At 54.8% G+C, this 18,935-nt stretch overlaps 1 protein-coding gene across 8 annotated transcripts in view; it reads left to right on the plus strand.

The window, feature by feature from the left end:
- The window catches only part of MCF2L (MCF.2 cell line derived transforming sequence like), a 130,419-nt gene that overhangs the window by 36,029 nt on the left and 75,455 nt on the right, over positions 1 to 18,935 (plus strand). Inside the window, exon 1 of one of the 8 annotated variants that reach the window (XM_055335893.1) lies at positions 12,317 to 12,848. The exons of 6 other annotated variants lie outside the window; for them this stretch is intronic. In XM_055335893.1, coding sequence (XP_055191868.1) covers positions 12,746 to 12,848 — 103 coding nt within the window. In that variant the 5' untranslated portion in view covers positions 12,317 to 12,745. Of the gene's footprint in view, positions 1 to 12,316; positions 12,849 to 16,668; positions 16,796 to 18,935 lie in introns of those variants that run through there. One more of the 8 variants, XM_055335894.1, reaches the window with a different exon arrangement.

Genomic DNA, 18,935 nt, shown 5'->3' on the forward strand with positions numbered 1-18,935 from the left:
GCTGATTTCAAGGAGATATTTCTTCTCCTCCCCAAATGTTAAATCCTAAGACAAATGCTTGAACATGGTGCAGGTAGGGGGGAGCAGCATCACTGGACATTCATTTTCTGTCTCAATTAAAAGATGACTTAAAATGAGTTTGAGGAGCAGTTTGAATGGATCCCTTTAGGTCTGAGAAAACGCTGAGCTGGCAGCGCCCTGCTATTGGCTTTCCAGGGGCCACCCCTGGGTTTCCATGCTGCCCTGGGAAGGCAGGGCACCTGCACTCACTGGTTGTCCTTGAAATGAAGAGGAAATAGCCGTATGTCATTAAAAGTAAGTGGCCACGTTTTTGCCGGATGTTGCCGTATGTTAGTTGTACATCACTACGTCGTCGGCGTCTAAGTGATGCTTTTCTTGAGAGGTTAGATTCTGTGGCTGGGCTTGGGCGTGGTGTCCTTCCTCCCTCTCTCTCATCAGTGGGAGACCCCACTGGGCTTGGAGAGCAGAGCCATGGTTAAATCAGGGTCAACATCGTTGTGTGTGATGGTCTAACCAGATTTGGGGGGACATTCAGTGTTTAATGGTGATTTTTGTGATTAAAGCTACTGGATTTATTACATATGGGTCAAAAGAAAATAAAGCCATTGTATGCCATCTGCGTCTTATTCCCAGATAGATAGCTCCCTTTTTCTGGAACTTGGTTGCGTTTTGCTTGGGTGTGGGGTACGACCTGTGTTGTGGGGTGAAGTGCACGGTGGGTCACTGACTCACAGGAGCACCCCTACCCGCCCTGCAGGGGGAGCCGGAGGCTATGCCTGCTCTTCACGCCTCTACTCCAGCTTTGGAGTCAGAATGACGGAGCAGGAACAGTTCCAAGAGTGATGTCATTCCCTAGGTTTTAGGGATGGAGGTTTCTCTGTGAGCTCGGAAAGATGCATGTGCATTTAGAATTGTAAAAAGGCTTCTGCGAAGAGCAGGAAGGATGGCTGCTCCCTGAATCGTGCTGCGAGCCGAGCCTTCGTGTTGGCCAGGACAGCCTCGCTCTAAGCAGCAAGTCCCAAACGTGCGTCCTTTGTCACATCTGTGCTACCAACAGCTGCAGATTTCACCAAGTCTCTTTTAAATCCAGGTTAACAGACATCCTGTTTGATGAATACCTGGTATTGTTTAGTCAGGGGAGAGGCAGCACCCCTGCCTGTGTCCCATTAACACCATCAGCTCCCTCTGCGCGTGTTCATTTTCCATCAGGCTGTGTGCTGGCCCCACTGCATGCAGGCTCTGGAACGTGGAGTGGGCTGTATCCTGCATCACTGATGCGGTGCCACCCACTGTCCGGGGGGCACACACACCTTCCCTTGTGGGGTCCGGAATGTAGGTCAGCGTCAACCAACTCACCAGCCAGGTCCAGACCCCACGGGCGTCCTTAGGAACTGCCCATCTGTGCCAGAGCCGCTCTTCCCCGGGGGTCACAGAGACGATCTGCCTCCAGGGTCACGGGCGGTTCGTGGCACATGTGGCAGGACGTAGGTCTGCATCTGGTGTAGTGACTTGGGGCTGGCGGCCCGACCCTGAGGACCAGGTCAGAGCTGAGGGCTTGCACTCAGGGACCTTTCAAAGGCTTCTCATATGTTTCCTTCCACGGCTCCACCTGAACTGACAGGTGGGCCTCTTCGTCTGCTGGTCTGGACACTGCTGCCTTGCCCATCCTTCGGGCTGGTGCGTTGCTTCTCAGTGTCTGCATGTCAAGGAGGGTGGAGCTGTCATGTGGTCCTGAGCCTGGATCTGCTGACCAGGAGAACCGAAGTTTATGTGTCTGGAAACTGGTCATTCATCACAAAGCCAGGAGCAGTTTCCAGTGGCAAAGCTCCTCTGCTGTGTGTGGTCTCCCTTTCCAGCATTTTCATTATTTTGGTTTTTTTTCTTTAGATTCCCAGTAATTGGTGAAAAAGTCAGAAACACTTGAGGGAGAGATGCTGATCGGTCTGTAGTTGGTTTAAACATGTGCTGGATTCAGAACACTGGTCCTCCAGCCAAGGCCTCTGAATCTGGAAGGAATCATCACAGACTCCTGTCCCCCACTACCCGCCCCAGGTTTCTGACTCTGGAAGTCGGGCAGAGCCTGAGAACCTGCACTTTCCGGGTCTCCAGTGATGGTGATGGCACTGGTCCACGAGTCAACCTTGGGGAAGAATCTTAAAAATCTCATGCCACCTTCTCCACCCTTTCACCTTGAGCATGACCCTAGCTCTTGTCGTGGGTGGATAATGATGAAGGTGGATAGATGGATGGATGAGGGTCGACGGCCAGGTGGGCAGGTGGGCCAGACCAATGGACCGTCTTATGTATATTGTGCCTTTTGATCTGTACGGCCACTCGGAGGCTTAGCCATCATGCCCATCCTGCATACAAGACAGTAAAAATATAAGTTCTGTCCTATTTGAAAGGCTGAATGGCCCTCAGTGAGGACTGGAACGTTCATGTTGTGCATCAGAGCCTGCACGATGGGTCTGCCCCACACCTGTGGTCTTCAGTTCTTCCCCTAGTCAGTCCTGGGAGGAGGAACCCACCCACCCTGGTCAGTCCTGGGAGGAGGACCCCACCCCCCAGTCAGTCCTGTGAAGGGGACCCCACCCAATGGTCAGTCCTGGGAGGAGGACCCCGCACCCTGGTCAGTCCTAGGAGGAGGACCGCATCCCCTGGTCAGTCCTGGCAGGAGGACCCATCCCCTGGTCAGTACTGGCAGGAAGACCGCATCCCCTGGTCAGTCCTGGGAGGAGGACCCATCCCCTGGTCAGTCCTGGCAGGAGGACCACACCCCCTGGTCAGTCCTGGGAGGAGGACCACACCCCCTGGTCAGTCCTGCAAGGAGGACTCTCCCCCTGGTTGGTCTTCTAGTAATTGCTCTCACAGGCCCAGTGACCATAATTGGATGCCTCACCTTGGGGAGGTTGCAATTTTTCTGGATTGCCTCAGAGAATAATGCTAGAGACAAGAAGAGCAAAGAGGTAAAAGAGGTATGAGGGGGCAAATCAGCTCACTTCTCCTGGGCAGCTCAAGGGCTTAGGCCCTGCTTCTCCCTGCTTGAGTAGGACTAGGACACTCTTAGAATTCACTTACCTCCTTCTTGTTAGGTGCGTGCTTTTTTATTTTCGATGTTTGCTTGGTGTGAATATATAAACAGACCGATGAGTCACACAACCATGTGCTCTTCTACAGAACTTAAGATCTGAAAAAATTATTTTTAAAAGATTGTTTTTTAGTGAAAAGAGTTGTGTTTACTACATAGGTATCAATGCAGAGTTTTTTGTTGTTTTTTTTTTAATCTCTTTAGTTATTACTCTTTTTCCCTAAATAGAAGGCAAGCATCTTATGTATATTGTGCCTTTTGATCTGTATGGCCACTCGGAGGCTTAGCCATCATGCCCATCCTGCAGGTGTGGAAACAGAGGGCCCAGTTAGGTCAGCAGCAGGACTGGGCAGTGACAGAGCTCATAATGGACAGTCCCTGTTCTGCGCATATACCTGAATATTCCTGTCATGCCAGAGAGTCTCCAGGTTGCATTAAGCTTATGGAAAGCTCCACAGAAGCAACAGAGGTGAGTGGTTTACGAAAGGGAGGTAAAAGGTGAAGACGCTGCCTACTGCCTGCTGCTGACACCCAGCAGGTCTCAGCTGGCCAGCTTGTTTGTGAGCATGTGGCATCCCCTACCCCTGCCACTGCCCCAGGGCCTCTCTGGAGGAGCCGTCTGTTTGCTGCCCCCTTCTCCCTGGGTCAGAGCACCCCTCAGCTAGGAAAGAGCCTCCTCTCGCCTCTCCTCTGTAGCTGCCACCTGGTGGGGGGCAGAGGGCAAGGGGCCCGTCCCTGGGGCGGGCATCACATCTGGGCTATGTCACCAGAATACTTCTGGAAGACAGAACCACGTGCTGCTGTCACCAAGAATCCACTGGGTGGAATGCTGAGGGATTGGTTCCTGACACTGTCTGATGGCCACATCTGTGTCCCTCATGACCTGGAGCCAGTGTGAATTGTCTGACCAGTCAGCCCATGACACGGCAGAGCAAGACCCCGCAGATCACAGAGAGGAGCTGTGCCCCACACCTCCCCACCCAGCTTCTGTTTGTGCAAAGTTCTATAGACTTGGTGTCTGCTTGGGTTAATGTGTGAAAATAAGTAGTTAACCCAGAAATGCCAAACATACCCTATGAATTCTTTATGTAATATTTAGTTTGGGGAAGTGTCTTCTGCGTGTAATGTGGCTCTTTATATTTGCACTGTGGGGTCTGAAGCCCTGGTGTGTGAGGTGGGGACAGCCCAGAGGCCAGGGGGCTGGGGCTGGGGGAGCGGGAGTAGAGGGTTCGGGCCCACACATCTGTCAGCCCCGGTGCAATAAGGAACCACAGGTGAGCAGCTTCTCTCCCACAGTCTGCAGACTGGCGGTATGAGGCAGGGCTGGCTGAACTCTCCTGAGGCCTCTCCTACAGCGTGCAGATGGCCGTCTTCTCCGCGTGTCCTCACACGGTCAACCCTCTGTGTAGCTGTGTCTGATCCTTTTATAAGGACCCGGGTCATACAGGAGTAGGGCCATCCTGGTGACCTCGTTTTGTCTTAGTTATGTCTTTAAAGTCCCCATCTCAGAACAGAGTCACATTCTGAGGTCCTGAGGCTGGACTTCAACACATGGAATGGGGGGCGAGGGACACCATTCAGCCCCTGACACCGGGTTGGATATGAAGTTGGGCCATGGCCCCAGCCTCAGCTCAGACTCTGGGAAATCAGAGCCTCTGAGACTTGTAGGCAAAGCTGTGGTTTTTTGTTTTGTTTTGTTTTTAATAAATTTATTTCTATTGGTGTTCAATTTGCCAACATATAGAATTACACCCAGTGCTCATCCATCAAGTGCCCCCCTCAGTGCCCGTCACCCATTCACCCCCACCCCCCGCCCTCCTCCCCTTCCACCACCCCTAGTTCATTTCCTAGAGTTAGGAGTCTTTATGTTCTGTCTCCCTTTCTGATATTTCCCACACATTTTTTCTCCTTTCCCCTTTATTCCCTTTCACTATTTTTTATATTCCCCAAATGAATGAGACCATATAATGTTTGTCCTTCTCCGATTGACTTACTTCACTCAGCATAATACCCTCCAGGTCCATCCACATCGAAGCAAATGGTGGGTATTTGTCGTTTCTAATGGCTGAGGAATATTCCATTGTATACATAGACCACATCTTCTTTATCTATTCATCTTTCGATGGACACCGAGGCTCCTTCCACAGTTTGGCTACTGTGGACATTGCTGCTAGAAACATCGGGGTGCACGTGTCCCGGCATTTCATTGCATCTGTATCTTTGGGGTAAATCCCCAGCAGTGCAATTGCCGGGTCGTAGGGCAGGTCTATTTTTAACTCTTTGAGGAACCTCCACACGGTTTTCCAGAGTGGCTGCACCAGTTCACATCCCCACCAACAGTGCAAGAGGGTTCCCCTTTCTAGAGCTGCGGTTTTTAAGGCTCTTCTGGCTGCTTGTTGGGAAGGTGGAGTTGCTGTATGACCAGGAGGCCAAGGAGGCCACTGCCTGGTCCAGGACAGATTGGACAGCCCCTGGGGCCTGTGTGGCAGCTGTGTAGGGGGCAGGCGGCAGGGGCAGGGGTATCCTGGATGTGTTCTGGAGGTGGGGCTGACTGAGCTGGACGCAGCAGTGAGAAGGAAGAGCATGGTGAGGCCCACCTGCTGCCACCTGCACCATCTAGGCTGCGTGCAGCTCTTGAGCCATCAGTCCTCCCTGGGAAGGTGGTGTGTGACTGAGACAGGCTCAGCGTGGCAGCAGGCTGGGAGCTAAGGGCCAAAGCAGCAAGAAGAAGCTTTGTTCCCAGGACATCCGTGGAGCACAGTGGCATGACACCCCCAATGTACCTGTCAAAGAAAGCAGTCCTTTCCAGGCACAAGGTGTTGTGCACAAAATATAGGGGCTTTTGGTGCCGTGGCCAGAGCATCTGGCAAAACTAAAGTCTGTCCAGCACAGTGTCTGCCAGATGCATTGGTGCCGTCCCCATGCCTGGGTGCTTCTCCGTGGTGATGAATCCTTAGTTCTTTTTCAGATCTGTCTTGAAGGGTGTGGAGGCCTTTGAGGAAGAATGCCACTCAGGCAGGTGGAAGAGGTGTTGGTGGGGATCTGTAATGGGCTGGGAGTGACTACGAGACGTGGGAACTGTTATTAACCATAAACAAGGCACATATGCAGGCGGTTCCTGTGGCTCTGGCAGCAGGGAGTCAGGAGTCGGTTTTAGAGATTCCGAAGAAAAACTCTGGGGCTGAAATCAGTGGGTTACTCTCCTTTAGGACTGCCCATTGGAGGTGTTGCTGGTTCCCCGCAGTCTAACCTGGGTACTTGGGGTCTGGTCTCTGACGAGACATTGCCCAGACAGCTGTTGGAAATGCAGATGCTCGGGCCCATTGCGGCCAGGTGAGTGTGATGCCTGCACAGGTGCCGTGAGGGTGTACAGTGCAGGTCAGTGGGCAGGTGGAAGTGGAGCACCTCACTCCATCAGTGGACTCCAGAGACAGAATCAGATGGAAAGCAAGGACCACCTTGCACCCCACCCCACACCCCCACCCCTGCCTGGAGCTCCTGCTTGCCCATCAGCTAATTCGGAGCCACTCCTGTGATCCTAGCCCACACCCCTGGGCGCACACTATCCCCATGCCCACTGTGCTACCTGCCTTGTGGTGGTTCGCCACATCCATGGCTCACTGATGCCCTGTTTGACCTCTCACCCTGGGCCTGGCACTTACCTGTCTCCACATGTGCTCAAGTAGCAAGTGGTAGAAAGCACGTGTTGGTCTGAATTGAGGACCTGCAGCAGGAAAATGAAGCCCCCAAAGATGGGATATTTGTGAATACTTCCCTGATTTTCAAAAAGAACATGTGCAATCAAGAAACTATCAATTCGAGGGATTCCTGGATGGCTCAGCGGTTTAGCGCCTGCCAAAAAAAAAAAAGAAACTATAAATTCGGGACGCCTGGGTGGCTCAGCGGTTGAGCGTCTGCCTTTGGCTCAGGGCGTGATCCCCGTCCTGGGATCGAGTCCCGCATCGGGCTCCCTGCGAGGAGCCTGCTTTGCTTCTCCCTCTGTTTGTGTCTCTGCCTCTCTCTGTGTGTCTCTCATGAATAAATAAATAAAATCTTAAAAAAAAAGAAACTATAAATTGGCTACCTTGACCTTCTAAGGAAGCAGAAATGGTTGAATAAATTGAGAGCATGCAGGAAGGTGGTCGTCTCCAGCAGCTAAGATACACTAAACTCAGAGCAAACTACATCTGTGGAAGTCAAAGAAATGTCGGACTTTGGTGTCTGGAATTTGAAAAAGGCTTTCTTGGTGTCCTGTGCTGTCCTTGGTGGACAAAGAGAAGAGGCTGTGAGGATGGCATGGTGAGATTATTCAGATTCTTTGCCAGCAAGTGTCCCTCCCACCACCTCTTCAGGGGCAGGACATGGGTCTGTCTGCTTTGACTTACATGTGGCTGTAGGACTGGCTCTGGCAGCTCCAATGCTCAGATGTGCTTGTAGTGGGCTGCCCCTTCCTGCTCCTGGTGACCCCGCGGGAGAACTGCCAGGGCAGGTGTTGCCCTCCAGCCTGGTCCATGGTGAGACATGTGGAGCAGAGCCAGCCCACCGCACTGTGAGCTGGGGGTAACATGTCTGGGGCCCTTAATTGGGGGCAGGTTGTTATGCAGCATTGATGTGGCACCTACTGACTAATACAGACCCTGTGGTCTGAACAACCAGCCATCCAGTGGGTGACACCATCATCTTCTTTTTAAGATCAGTATTGAAATGTTCTCTTGATCATTGTTGGGAAGCAGGAGCCCAGCTGTGCCCTCCAGGCTTGCAGGCTCCTGCCATTGGGCAGGGGTGGAGAGTCCTCATGGTCTCCGGGTGATAGTGTAGAGAGCCATGAATCAATGAGTAGAAATTCCAGGAGGCAGATTTCGACCAAGAGGAACTATTTCTCCTAAGGACTCATAGACCAGCTCCCCATGAGTGTAAGTGTGGGCCCAGGCTGTGGAGTGGAGTGGGTAAGTGCCTTGGAGGGGTGGGCTGGGGACCTGCGGAGGTCCCGGCAGTGCTCAGATCCGTGATTTTCACATTGCTTCCCCTGCTCAAAATGTCTTGTAAATGTGTCAGTGTTGTCTATGTTCAGTGGATGTAGCTACAACCAGTGAAGTTCAGCTGTTTGGAGAGACTACACGTCTCTGGTTGAAAAGGGAAGACCCTGACTACACCCCCTCACCCTGTGAGGGGACCCGGAAGACAATTCCAAAGGATGCTTTGCACATCTGTAAGAGGGCAACCTTGTATTTACAGGAAGCAGTGATATTCATGTTTCTGTGTTTGTGAATTATCCCTTTGTGTAAGCAAAGCAGACAACAAAATGAAACCGGCTCCCTGGTGTGTTTGGGTTGGAGGTACTGGATCCCGACACTCAACACGCTTCTTGTCATCAGGCACATGTCTCCAGGTGACACACACATTGCTGCTGCCCACCCCCCGACCCCACCCCACCCCCGTCTCCTGGGACCAGTTCCCGAGCCAGCCAGCCCCTGTGTGGCATTTCATGATGTTGCTCTGCATACAGTTTGCTAACTGCTTCATGGAGCAGCTCCTTCCCCGGCTGTATCAGGGGTCCCCTAAGAGTAATGGCACGTTCCAGGCTCTGGGGAACCTCCCCTGCAGGCCCTATAGTGCTGAGCCTGCGGATGCCACTCAGGGTGGCTGCAGGAGTGCTGCTGCTGCTGCTGCTGGGAAGGCTGGCCTCCTGGGGCACAGCGGGGGGTATTTGTGTGTTCATAGTAGCTCGTCCGGCAGGTGCTTTGTCCCAACATCAGTCCCCAGAGACACAGAGACATGAGTGGTGGTCAAACCTGTCAGCATACTGTCCAGAAAATTTAAAGTTGTAAATTTGAAAACCCATAGAGCCAATTATTTCTGAATGTTAGAGATAAGTGACTTTTGTGTGTAAAAGTTCGGCTTTGAGCAAATATTCTGGCTTTTTGTCATTTCATGGTTAGTAGCATCGAGAAGTCAGTCCAGTCCCTGAAGTATGGAACCCGATTTCTTATCTTTGCAGAAGGACTGCAAAGGACTAGTGTTTAGTCTGATTGGTGACAGTTTTAGCAGGACTTTAAATGAGCTGGTGAGCCAGTGCCCCATGTATGACTTCAGCTCTGTTAAGATACTTTATCTTTAAAGACAGTTTTTTACAATTTTTTGATGTCTGAATCGTTAAGAAGGGAGAAGATGTCATTTGATGTTTAAACGGTAACAAAACACAGAAAGTTGTTGAATAGACAGATACTAGGTCTCCTAGGCTTATCAGTTGTATAATTTTATGCCTCCTTCAGTTCTCAAAGGGCTAAAATTTGTCTGTTTTCTCTCCTGAGACCGAGTCCTCAGTGTTGGCAGGAGTCCTTGTTCATGCAGACACACCCATGCACTGGCTGGCCTCACATGTCGGGAGCATGTGCTCTGTGCTGGCTGTGCCAGGAGCTCACACACATCCACCTAGAGGAGTGGGACCCCAAGGTCTTCCCCGATCTTCTTCTCTGTGAATAGTCTGCAGCATAGACCCTGGCTTAACCTGGTAAGTGTCAGAACTTCACATGGAAGGTACCTATTTCATGAGCTGCACGATATTCCCAGCATAGGGAAAATGCTTATTTAAAATCACCACAAGCACCACTCAGTCACCATGTCCCCTGTTGTGTGTTTTAGCTGGTTTCTAAATTCATATGACCTGGGCACAGTCTAGATTTTGTGATGATTGGTCTGGTGGGACGTGTCCTCATTTTCAAGCGTGAGCAGCTACAGATGCACTCCTGGGGTGCAGAGGCCTCGGCAGGTCAGACCTGTAGCGTGCTTTATGGGCTATCTTCATTGTCCAGCTCTCAGAGCTTCCTGTCTTTGTCATTGGAAGGGACAGAAAGCCCCTGTTAAACAGTGAACAATTCGTGGCGACCGGCCACGGGGCTCTGTTGGGAATCGCCGTCCGGTGGGGCTGCCAGCGGAGGCCAGGAGGCGGGGCTGGGACTCGGTGCTGAGCAGGAGGGAGGGCCTGTTGGGTGTGTGGATGCCGGTGGACCTCAGTGCTGGCCTCACCGTGAAGAGCACGTCTGCAGCAAGGAGAGGAACCGTCTGTGCCAGAGAGACCCAGGAAGAGCACAGGCATTGAGAAGGCAGAGCACAGAGGGGGGCGGTGTGCTCTGCGGCCCTGGCTCTCAGGGACCTTGTGGAAATCCACCCACCAAAATGGGCATACCAGGCACTGGTTCCTATACTCTGTCTTCAAAGGAAAAAGAGAGAAGAGCCTTTTGTGCCCAAGTCCTAAAGCCTGGCTGCAGCTTCATGCAGCAGTAAGCCAGGTGTCTGCCCCCAAGGGCTGATTTTCCAAACACTCAGCATCTCATTTAAGACCTAAGCTAAAGAACTCCCTGCTGCCCTGACATGATTAATATAAGACTCTTACTGCCAAAAGCCATGCCAGTTATTGATACAAATTTCTTGACGGTGACTGGAGGTCGTGTTGAGTAAAAGCTACTCTTGGGGTCCCCAGAGAATCAGTCTGGTTCTCACATGCCAGCCGGCACCACCAGCCTGCCCCGGCTGCGCTCAGCACACCTGGTGGGCCAGCATCCTGGGCGGGCATCCTGGGTGGCTTGTGTTTGGGACCCGAGGAGCTTTGGGAAGGAAATGCCCACAGAAGGCTGAGAAAACCCATGGTTTTCAGACGTTGGCCAAACCCAAAGGCTGTGAGCCGACAAAGCAGAGAGACCAGGAGATTGTGAGCAGATTCGTGACTCAGAACTGAATTTTGGATAAGGTTTTAATTAGTAGCATGTTTAAGACAGACGTGGATAAGGAGCACCTGGGCCGCCTGCATGTTTGCACAGCCGCGTCTGACCCGTAGCTGCTCAGTGAGCAGCCTGACATTCCCTGTTCTCCTGATCTGTGCGCACCTTCATGTTTACATGGGGAAGGGAAAGACCTGGGGAGAAATTCGGTGCCAGGCTCAGAACAACACATGATGGGTGGCTCTTCACAGTTACTAACCACTAGTGGCGGCTGCTCCTGTAGACACAGAGCCACTGTGTCTCCACATGTCCTTCCTGAGGTGCCGTGGGCTGCACAAGCTGAGGGCTCCAGTCGCTGGTCACAGGAAGAGGGCTCATGTCCTGGACATGCCACATCAAACGCGCCATCTGTTTCCTTCTGAATGTGTGCCGGTTTGGCCTCTGCTTGGAAGCCAGCATGAAGGGGCAGAGATGGACAGCACGGCTGCCCAAGCTTCAGCCTGGTCACGGTTTTCCCTTGCTTCTGGTGAAGGACGCCAGCTCCGTTTACTCCTTGTTGCTTCTCATGGATGCAGCCCCAGCAGCCAGCTTTACTTGTTGCATCCCCAAGGACTCAGACCTGGGCCTGGGGCAGGTGACAGCCCAGGTGGGTGTGGAGGCAAATAGTACCAGCCCCTGCTCGGTGCTCTTGGCACCTTTCCTGCTCAGAGGAAAGGTCCCCTTGGCCCCACTTTGTCCAGCTCCAGCAGAAGGACTTGCGTTTGGTGGGGTTGCCCTAGCCCATAAACGCTCATGGGAGGAAAGTGGGTGCCAAGGGACCAGAATAAAATGAATACATTATCTAGTTGCAGACCAGCTGTACCTGCTCTAAGAGTGTTGGCTGATAAAGGCGTGCCCGTGGTGCAAGGGCTAAACCTGGCCTTTCAGACAGACTGGAGTGCCGACCCTCCACAGTTTCTGTCCTGTGACCTTGAGCATACGATAAGCTCACTCAGGCCCTCAGAGCATCCATTGTACGGCACTGCACACACTGCCCGGCAGGTTAGCTGTGAGGATTGCAGGCGTGTCGGCATGCAAGGCTCCCCACAGAAGGACGCCCTGGGCAGTGCTAGGCACTTACCCCCACAGGCAGACGCGGTGTGGGCACCAGGGTCTGGGGCCATTGGGCCAGGGGCACTTTCGGCATCACAGGGAAGTATCGCTTGCCAAGCAAAGCAGTGTTACCATTTCCTTCCCCCACACCGAGCTGGACAGCAGGCGGGTCACAGGCAGAGGAATTTACCGGTTTATTTCAAGAAGGCCCAGGGCCTCTTCCCCCCTCCCTTCCTCCCGCCTTCTAGTTGTTTGTTTGAACTTGAGACTTCCTGAGCTTGGAAGGTGTTTTTGGCTCAGGCAGTTGGAGCAGGTCCCTGACACTGGGAGCCCCAGCCAGCACAAGCCCCTTTCCAGTGAAGGAAACGCCCAAGATCTGCAAATAGACCACCGTGCGGCCCGGCCCTGACCCTGTAGTCTTTCTCCGGCACCACGGGTGTGGGGACAGGAGGGGAGCAGCAGCAGCCTCTGCGGGCACGCCCTTGTGTGCAGGTGGTTCTGGGCCACCCCAGTGACCATCTGTGCCCATGGTCACTGCAGCGCAAGGCCAGGGACTCTGGGAGCTGGTTGGCCGCTCTGTTGTTCTTCCTCACGACTCGGCAAACCCAAGGTCACTGGAGGTCGTGTGCCCAGCTCAGTGTGTGGCACCTGGTACAGCGCCCTCCCCAACACCGCCGGCGCCCACCTATTGCTGACTGTCCCCGTGGAGACCTGCAGGGCAGTGGGAACCGCGGGGCTCCGACACAGGGTCACATTCAGCCCTTGCAGGAGCCCATCTGCACACTCAACGCCGTTGCTGCCACGCGTGTCCCTAGAAGACAACAGGATGGCCGAGAGGGGAGCATCCCGGGGGACTCTCAGGGGCCTCCTGCGTCGGCTTCCGCCACGGCCCCTGGGGTGCTGGGGGGCCTCGACGCACCCACAGCCAGGTGAGGCGGGGTGGGGGTGCTGCCTGGGGTGTGGGGCCAGGTGCCAGGGGTCCCTTCCATGGGTGGGCACCTCCCTGTGTTACCTAAATGCGTGCCCCTTGCAAGACTTTGGAGAAAGGTTAGATGCAGCATGCCAGGGCATCTTGCTGAAGCCAATGAGGGTCTAGCTTTACTCGGTTTACTTTGTCCTCTGCTTCTGAGGACCTGGGCTCGTGAGTCCTTGCTCTGGCCATGGTGACAGCGAGCAGACATGAGCAGACGTGCATGAGGGGGCTTGTGCGCAGTGCCCTGGTAACCCCATGGGCATCCTGCCCCAGTTCCTGGCCCTGGGCAGCCTCCCGCCCTCCCTGTTCTGCAGCTGGACAGGGACGGGTCCCCTGACAGGAGCACAAGCTGCTCCCCAAGTGAGCTTCCTCCTGAGGAAGGAGGGGGATTCTCATGGGCCTCAAAGTTGTGATTTATGGATTGATTTCCTCTGGAGCCTGTCCCTTTTCCCAGGAGAACCTGCCCTCCTCAGGGATCTGGAGACCTGAAGTTTGCTGTTGACCTGAGGGCAGCAGCTGGCTCTGCAACCTCGGGCACCCCTTTGAGGGGTCAGGGCAGACTCTGTTCACCTGATGTCTGTAAGGTGAAAGACATCAGAAGTGGCAAAGCGAGTACAGAACCTCCCCCTGGTTTGGGGGCCACAGCCCCTCCCTGTTGGGGAAGTGGAGCCTGGCGCTGGCCATGCCAGTAGCATCCCCAGAGGGCCGAAAAAGCCTGTGCTTAAACCTGGAGGGCTGAGCCTGTGGCCTGGCGTAGCTGACGGCCCCTGGATAGGTGGACCGCCTCACTCAGTGTCCCTTTGGGGGAGGACAGAGCCGGCTCCTGGACAGCCTGACTGCTTCTGAGTCTTGGTGGTTGTTCTGCACGTACCTGCATCCAGGCACATACTCAAGGTTAAAATCACCAGGCTTCCTCCTTCTTATGGACGCAGCCAACTCTGCAAAGTGCGTGGGGCCATCATGACGGATCCTGCCACAGCCCCATGCTCACAGGGGGCGTGGATACTCCATGTGTGCCCTCCCAGCCTCCTCCCCAGTGCTGTCTGGAGCTCACGGGTCACGCATGGGGATTCCCTGGTTGTCTGAGCAGACTCCCCCCTCCCTGGTCTTGTCTCCATTATGTGAGGACACCCAACTGTGAAGGACTAGATTGTCATCCTGGCACCTGGGGCCTGAACCTGTCCCCACACATCAGCCATGGATCCTGGGGTCCAGGGCTGTCTTCTCGTGAAGGGGGGCTGCGGACGGGACAAGCTTTTCCTGTCCTCCTTAGTGCTCGTTAGACACTTCTGAGGCTGGGTGTGCTACTAATGAAACCAGGGTGGACAGTGGGCAGTTAGGGGCTAAGGGACACAATGAGGCCTGGGTCAGCAGGGCTCCCTGATCTGCCTCCGGCCTCCCTCACTGTCCAGCCCCCTGCCTCCCTCACCATCCGGCCTGGCATCTCCCAGCTAAGTCTCCTTGACCCGCAGGTGTGGCCACCAGGCCCCTGGGCACCTGCTGGCTAATTTCTTGCTCCCAGAGAAGCAGTCTTGTCTTGGCTTTCCTTCCTCCTGGCACATTTGAAACCTGTCTGGATACGAGGGTCAGGCTAGCATCTGCGTCCCCGTGCACAGACCTTGCATCCAGCTGCCTGAAGGAAGTATCCTCAGGTGGGAAGTGACCAATAGCCAGACTTCCTGGTGTAGGAGAGGGCATGCACACAGTGCAGTGGCAAGATGATGGTTGTCTCTGATACCCAGAGACAGGTGTGATGTCAGTCAGCGGCCATGAGGGCAACCTCTGGAACGTCGCCTCCTCGCTGTCCCGCAGGAGCTCTACCAGCAGCACTGCCTGAGCTCACGGGGAGGGCCGTCCACTCTGTGCTCTTCTACATGGGCACCTTTCAGACTGAGTTTCACCAAGCCAAGAAAACAGATTGTTTTTCTTAGAATTGAGAAATTCTCTTTATGGAAACATGTTTCTGGTTGGCATGGAGAATTTTAAACAGCACCAGAATAACGTGAAAGAAGCAAATAAATACGTTTGATGCACTTGGGTGAATCGATCACTGCTAAGTAATCACAGAACTTCCCTTTGAGCTTCCTGGTCGCTAATGCAAAAAGGGAAAAAACGTTTGACCACAAGGTCACAAGCAAAAATAACTCCTTCTGGAGAGAAGTCTAGAGGAAACCAGTCACTTAGCTGATCACGCTGGAAACAATGGTGACGTCTTCACAACATTTCCTTTCTTTTGGAAAATCAGTGCCCCTAACAATGTTGAAACATCACTGTAGACTGTGAAGAGGCCCTTTCCAGAGTAGGCCAGGACAGCCCTGGGTCCCTCCCCATTCCCGAGGGCTGAGTGCTGTGGTCAGGCTGTGATCCTGGCCTAGACCGTCTCTGTTGCTGAGACGGGCTGCCCGCCGCACCTCCCGGGACTGGACGACATGTGGCCGGGTCACAGGCTGGGTGGCCCTGTCCCCTGTGAGTGGAGGGGGCAGAGGCCACAGGGACAGGCCCACGAGTATGGGGGATGTGGGCGCTGACACTTGGCCACCGGATCCACTGGGTCCTGGCCATACGGCTTTCAGAAAAGCCTGATTTGCAATCCTGGCTTTCAGCTTTTGAGGAGCTTCAGAAGCAGAGGCCCGCTTTCTCTCTGACCTTCTAGAATTTGGTGAGATCTGCTAAGCCCTGCAGAGCTGAGGAGAGTTTGCTGCTTTATCTAAAGGGTGTTCTTGCAGAGGAAATATTTGTGCTGAGTTGCTTCCCGGCTCTGGTCCCACTTGTTGGTAAGGAGAGGTTCCATGCTCTGGAGAAATCTGGCGATTTATATATCCTTATTTTCATCATTTTAAATATCAGACAACTTGGTTGAAGTTGCTCCTTCTGACCTCCCACTCTGCACCCGGCCTGCAGGGGGACAGCTTGGCTCAGACCTGGGGATGGGTGTGGGCACTGGGGTACCTGGGTCTCTGTGGGGTCTTGGTCCCAGGCACCCATGGTCTAGGCAGCAGTGTGTAGCAGGGAGCCTCACGGGGCACTTGCTGGCCGGGGTGTTAGACGCAGTCCACTGCCTTGGTCCCTGAGTAGGGACTGGGGGTACCCTCCTCCTGACCCTAGGGAACCCAGGCCATGGGGTGGGCAGGGCAGGGCCAGTGGCACTGGGGCAGGAGGCAGCTCAAGCCTTCGCCAGGCTCCAAGAGAGCATCTCCAGGTGGGGTTCAGGCGTCACACCCCAGATGTGTTAGGGACCCACAGACAGTGAAAGCTGGACAGCATGGGAGGGGCATAAGAACAGGTACCCGTGTCCCCGCTCTGTTGACCTTCCTCTCAGCAAACACAGCCTCCGCCCTGTCCCCAAACAGTCCCCTGTGTCCAGATCGCTGGACCTTCTCAAATGGAAGAGGGTGGTGACGAGCAGTTGCTGTGGACATGTTGTCCAATTCAAGGCCCCCAGCGTGTGTGCATCTCCCAGCGGGCAATGTGGGGCCTGCATGGCAGCTCGGGGGAGTCATGGCAGCCAAGACGTCCCTTATCCCTAAACCACGGCCAAGACGAGCCCGGACGTTGCTTTCTAGCTGGCCGGCTGGCCAGGGCGCATGTGTACACAGACAGGGTGGAGTGAGCAGATGTTGCCGGCCTGCAGGAGGGTAATCGCCTTTCAGGGCTTTGTCTCAGCTCAGGGGTGAAACGGAAGTAGAAAGTCAGCTGGTCCTTCACACGGATTTAGGGAGCAAAGTTCAGTGGGAGAGGCTCACAGGCAGCACAGAGGGTAGGGGCAGCGGGTGCAGGGGCGAACATCTAGCTGGTGCTCTGGGGCCATGGGGGACAGGCACGCAGCCCGAATCTCCGTGGCCGAGATGAAATGCTATTACATCTATAGTGAGTGGTGCTCCTGGCTGCTGTCTATCGCTGACGGTGAGTCCCCGGGTCCCCAGGCCACGTCCTGGGGTCACTCAGGGCTGCGGGCTGCACTGGCTGTGGTTGGATATGGGAGCCCTGCCACCTGCAGACAGGAGGTCGTCCTGTGAGTCACCAGGGACCAGCATGCCTTGGACAGAGGAATAGCCCAGGGAATAGGTGTGAGCAGTAGATGAGCCTTCATCCAAACTCATTATTAGATGACTGAGTCCCGCCATCAGCCACCAAAGGGCAAGGACTTCCCTGTGGCTAGTGTAGGTCTGCTCCATGGCTGGCACGAGACAGACAGCAGGGAGCTGGGCCAGCACCCAGCCCATTGGGACTGAGCTGACCTCGTTCGTGCTCAATGTGCAAAGGTCCACGCATAAAGTACAAAACAGAACAAAAGCCACTGGCTACTTAGGATCGGTGATCCGCTTGACCAAGTGACAGGCGGGTAGCTTCCTGGACAGTCGGCAGCACTGTAGAGTAGGTGTGATTTGCTGACATATAGTTGCTCTCCAGGATCCCACAAGCCCAGCAAATTCCTAGAGCCCCCATGGAGGGCCGTGGGCTAAGCAGGTTTCCTGTCCAAAGACCAGCTCCTCCAGTCCCCCTGAAGGTCACGAAATCTGCTGCAGCATGGTGAGGGACACTGCTCTGTACTGGCTGGCTGTCTTCCTGATAGTGATGCGAGACCTCAGAGGTCTCTGTGAGCCGGCTGGGGGGTCACGGCCCCACGAGGACAGGCCCTTCATGGGGCCCCAAGGGCTGAGGGCTCATCGTTGATGGAGAGCTTCGTGATCGTTAGAGCTGTGCCTCCGTGTCTCACCTGAGCCCATTTTACAGACGGGGAGGGCCGGGTTATAGTCATCAGAAATGTCGCTTGTCTGGGGGACTATCGGGAGTGGGGCGCTGGCCAGCAACGTGAGCGGGCCTTGGGTTTGCTGCGAGGCCCACACTTAGCCCAGTTGCTCCTGTTTCTGTGACAGTGGTGATGGGCACCAAGCAGGAGGGTGAAGGAAGGTGATGGGCAGGGCAGTGGACCCCCCAAGGGCCTCTAAGAGGTCTAGCAGCCTGGACTCTGCTGACCTGTGCATGACAATCACGTGCCTCTCCCTGCAGAGAGACTGAGGCTGAGTGAGGGTGGCGCGTCCACAGGGCTACGGGCCAAAGTCAGTGATTGGCCAGGCCCACAGCAGACAAAACAGCCCTCAGCATGGGGACAGAGTGCCCTTTGCTTCCCATCTGGTCCCCAAAGCAGCTCCACACCGGCCTGGCCACATCCCCCATGAGCCTCCTGGGCTCCTCCTAGGGACAGAGAGTCTCCGAGAATGGGAGCTGCCTGTGTGCAGCCGGCGTCCCCATTTCGCTTGCGCCAAGAAAGTAAACCACAGGGCTGTGCAGGCCTTCCCCACAGCTTGGCTTGGGACCCGCAGCCTAGCACTCACGTCCCGGTGGTCACTGGGGCAGAACGGCCCCTGGAGGCTCCTCGCCTCCCATGTGATGGGAAGATGCTCAGGGCCCAGACATAGTGCGTGTGGTTCTTTTCCCCAGAGGAGGGCGGTCGGCACGGGGCTACCCCTGGAGGGGCGCTCACGGCTGGGTGGGGGCACAGGGTCTCTGGAGATAGCGTGTCCCCACCGCCCCCACCACACCTTCCGGAAGCTCCTGTGTCCAAATGGTGGCCCCTTCTGTGCTGTGAGGTGGACACTGCCACCCGCAGCAGTTTTGTTTTATTCCTAGTCCTTTCCTCCTTCATTTTTCTCTCAGTGTCCATAGTCCACACCTGCTGCCTCCGGACGGCGGCTCCTGTGCCTGAGACTGATGGCCTCGAGGCATGGAGGCCACTGCCCCTGTGTTTCTTCACACTCCGCTCGGAGCTCTTGCCTGGAAATTGGAGTGGAGAGTCAGGGTGACAGGACAGGGGGTTGCCCTCCTGAGCCCCAGGGACCTGCACTCTGACCCAGCGATGAGGCCTGGGGACATAGCTGAGGGGCATCTGTGCAGCAGGTGGGAGCCCAGGCCTGACCTGAGTGTCACCCACGGGTGTCACCAGGTAGGAGTGCTGTGAGAGCCGGCCCTTTCCGGGGATGTACTCGCTCTGAGGACACAGACACATGAGCATGTCTGAGCTTGGACAAGATCCCCCAGTGAG

Source organism: Nyctereutes procyonoides, unplaced genomic scaffold (genome assembly GCF_905146905.1).
Source record: "Nyctereutes procyonoides isolate TBG_1078 unplaced genomic scaffold, NYPRO_anot_genome, whole genome shotgun sequence".
Lineage (NCBI taxonomy): Eukaryota > Metazoa > Chordata > Mammalia > Carnivora > Canidae > Nyctereutes > Nyctereutes procyonoides.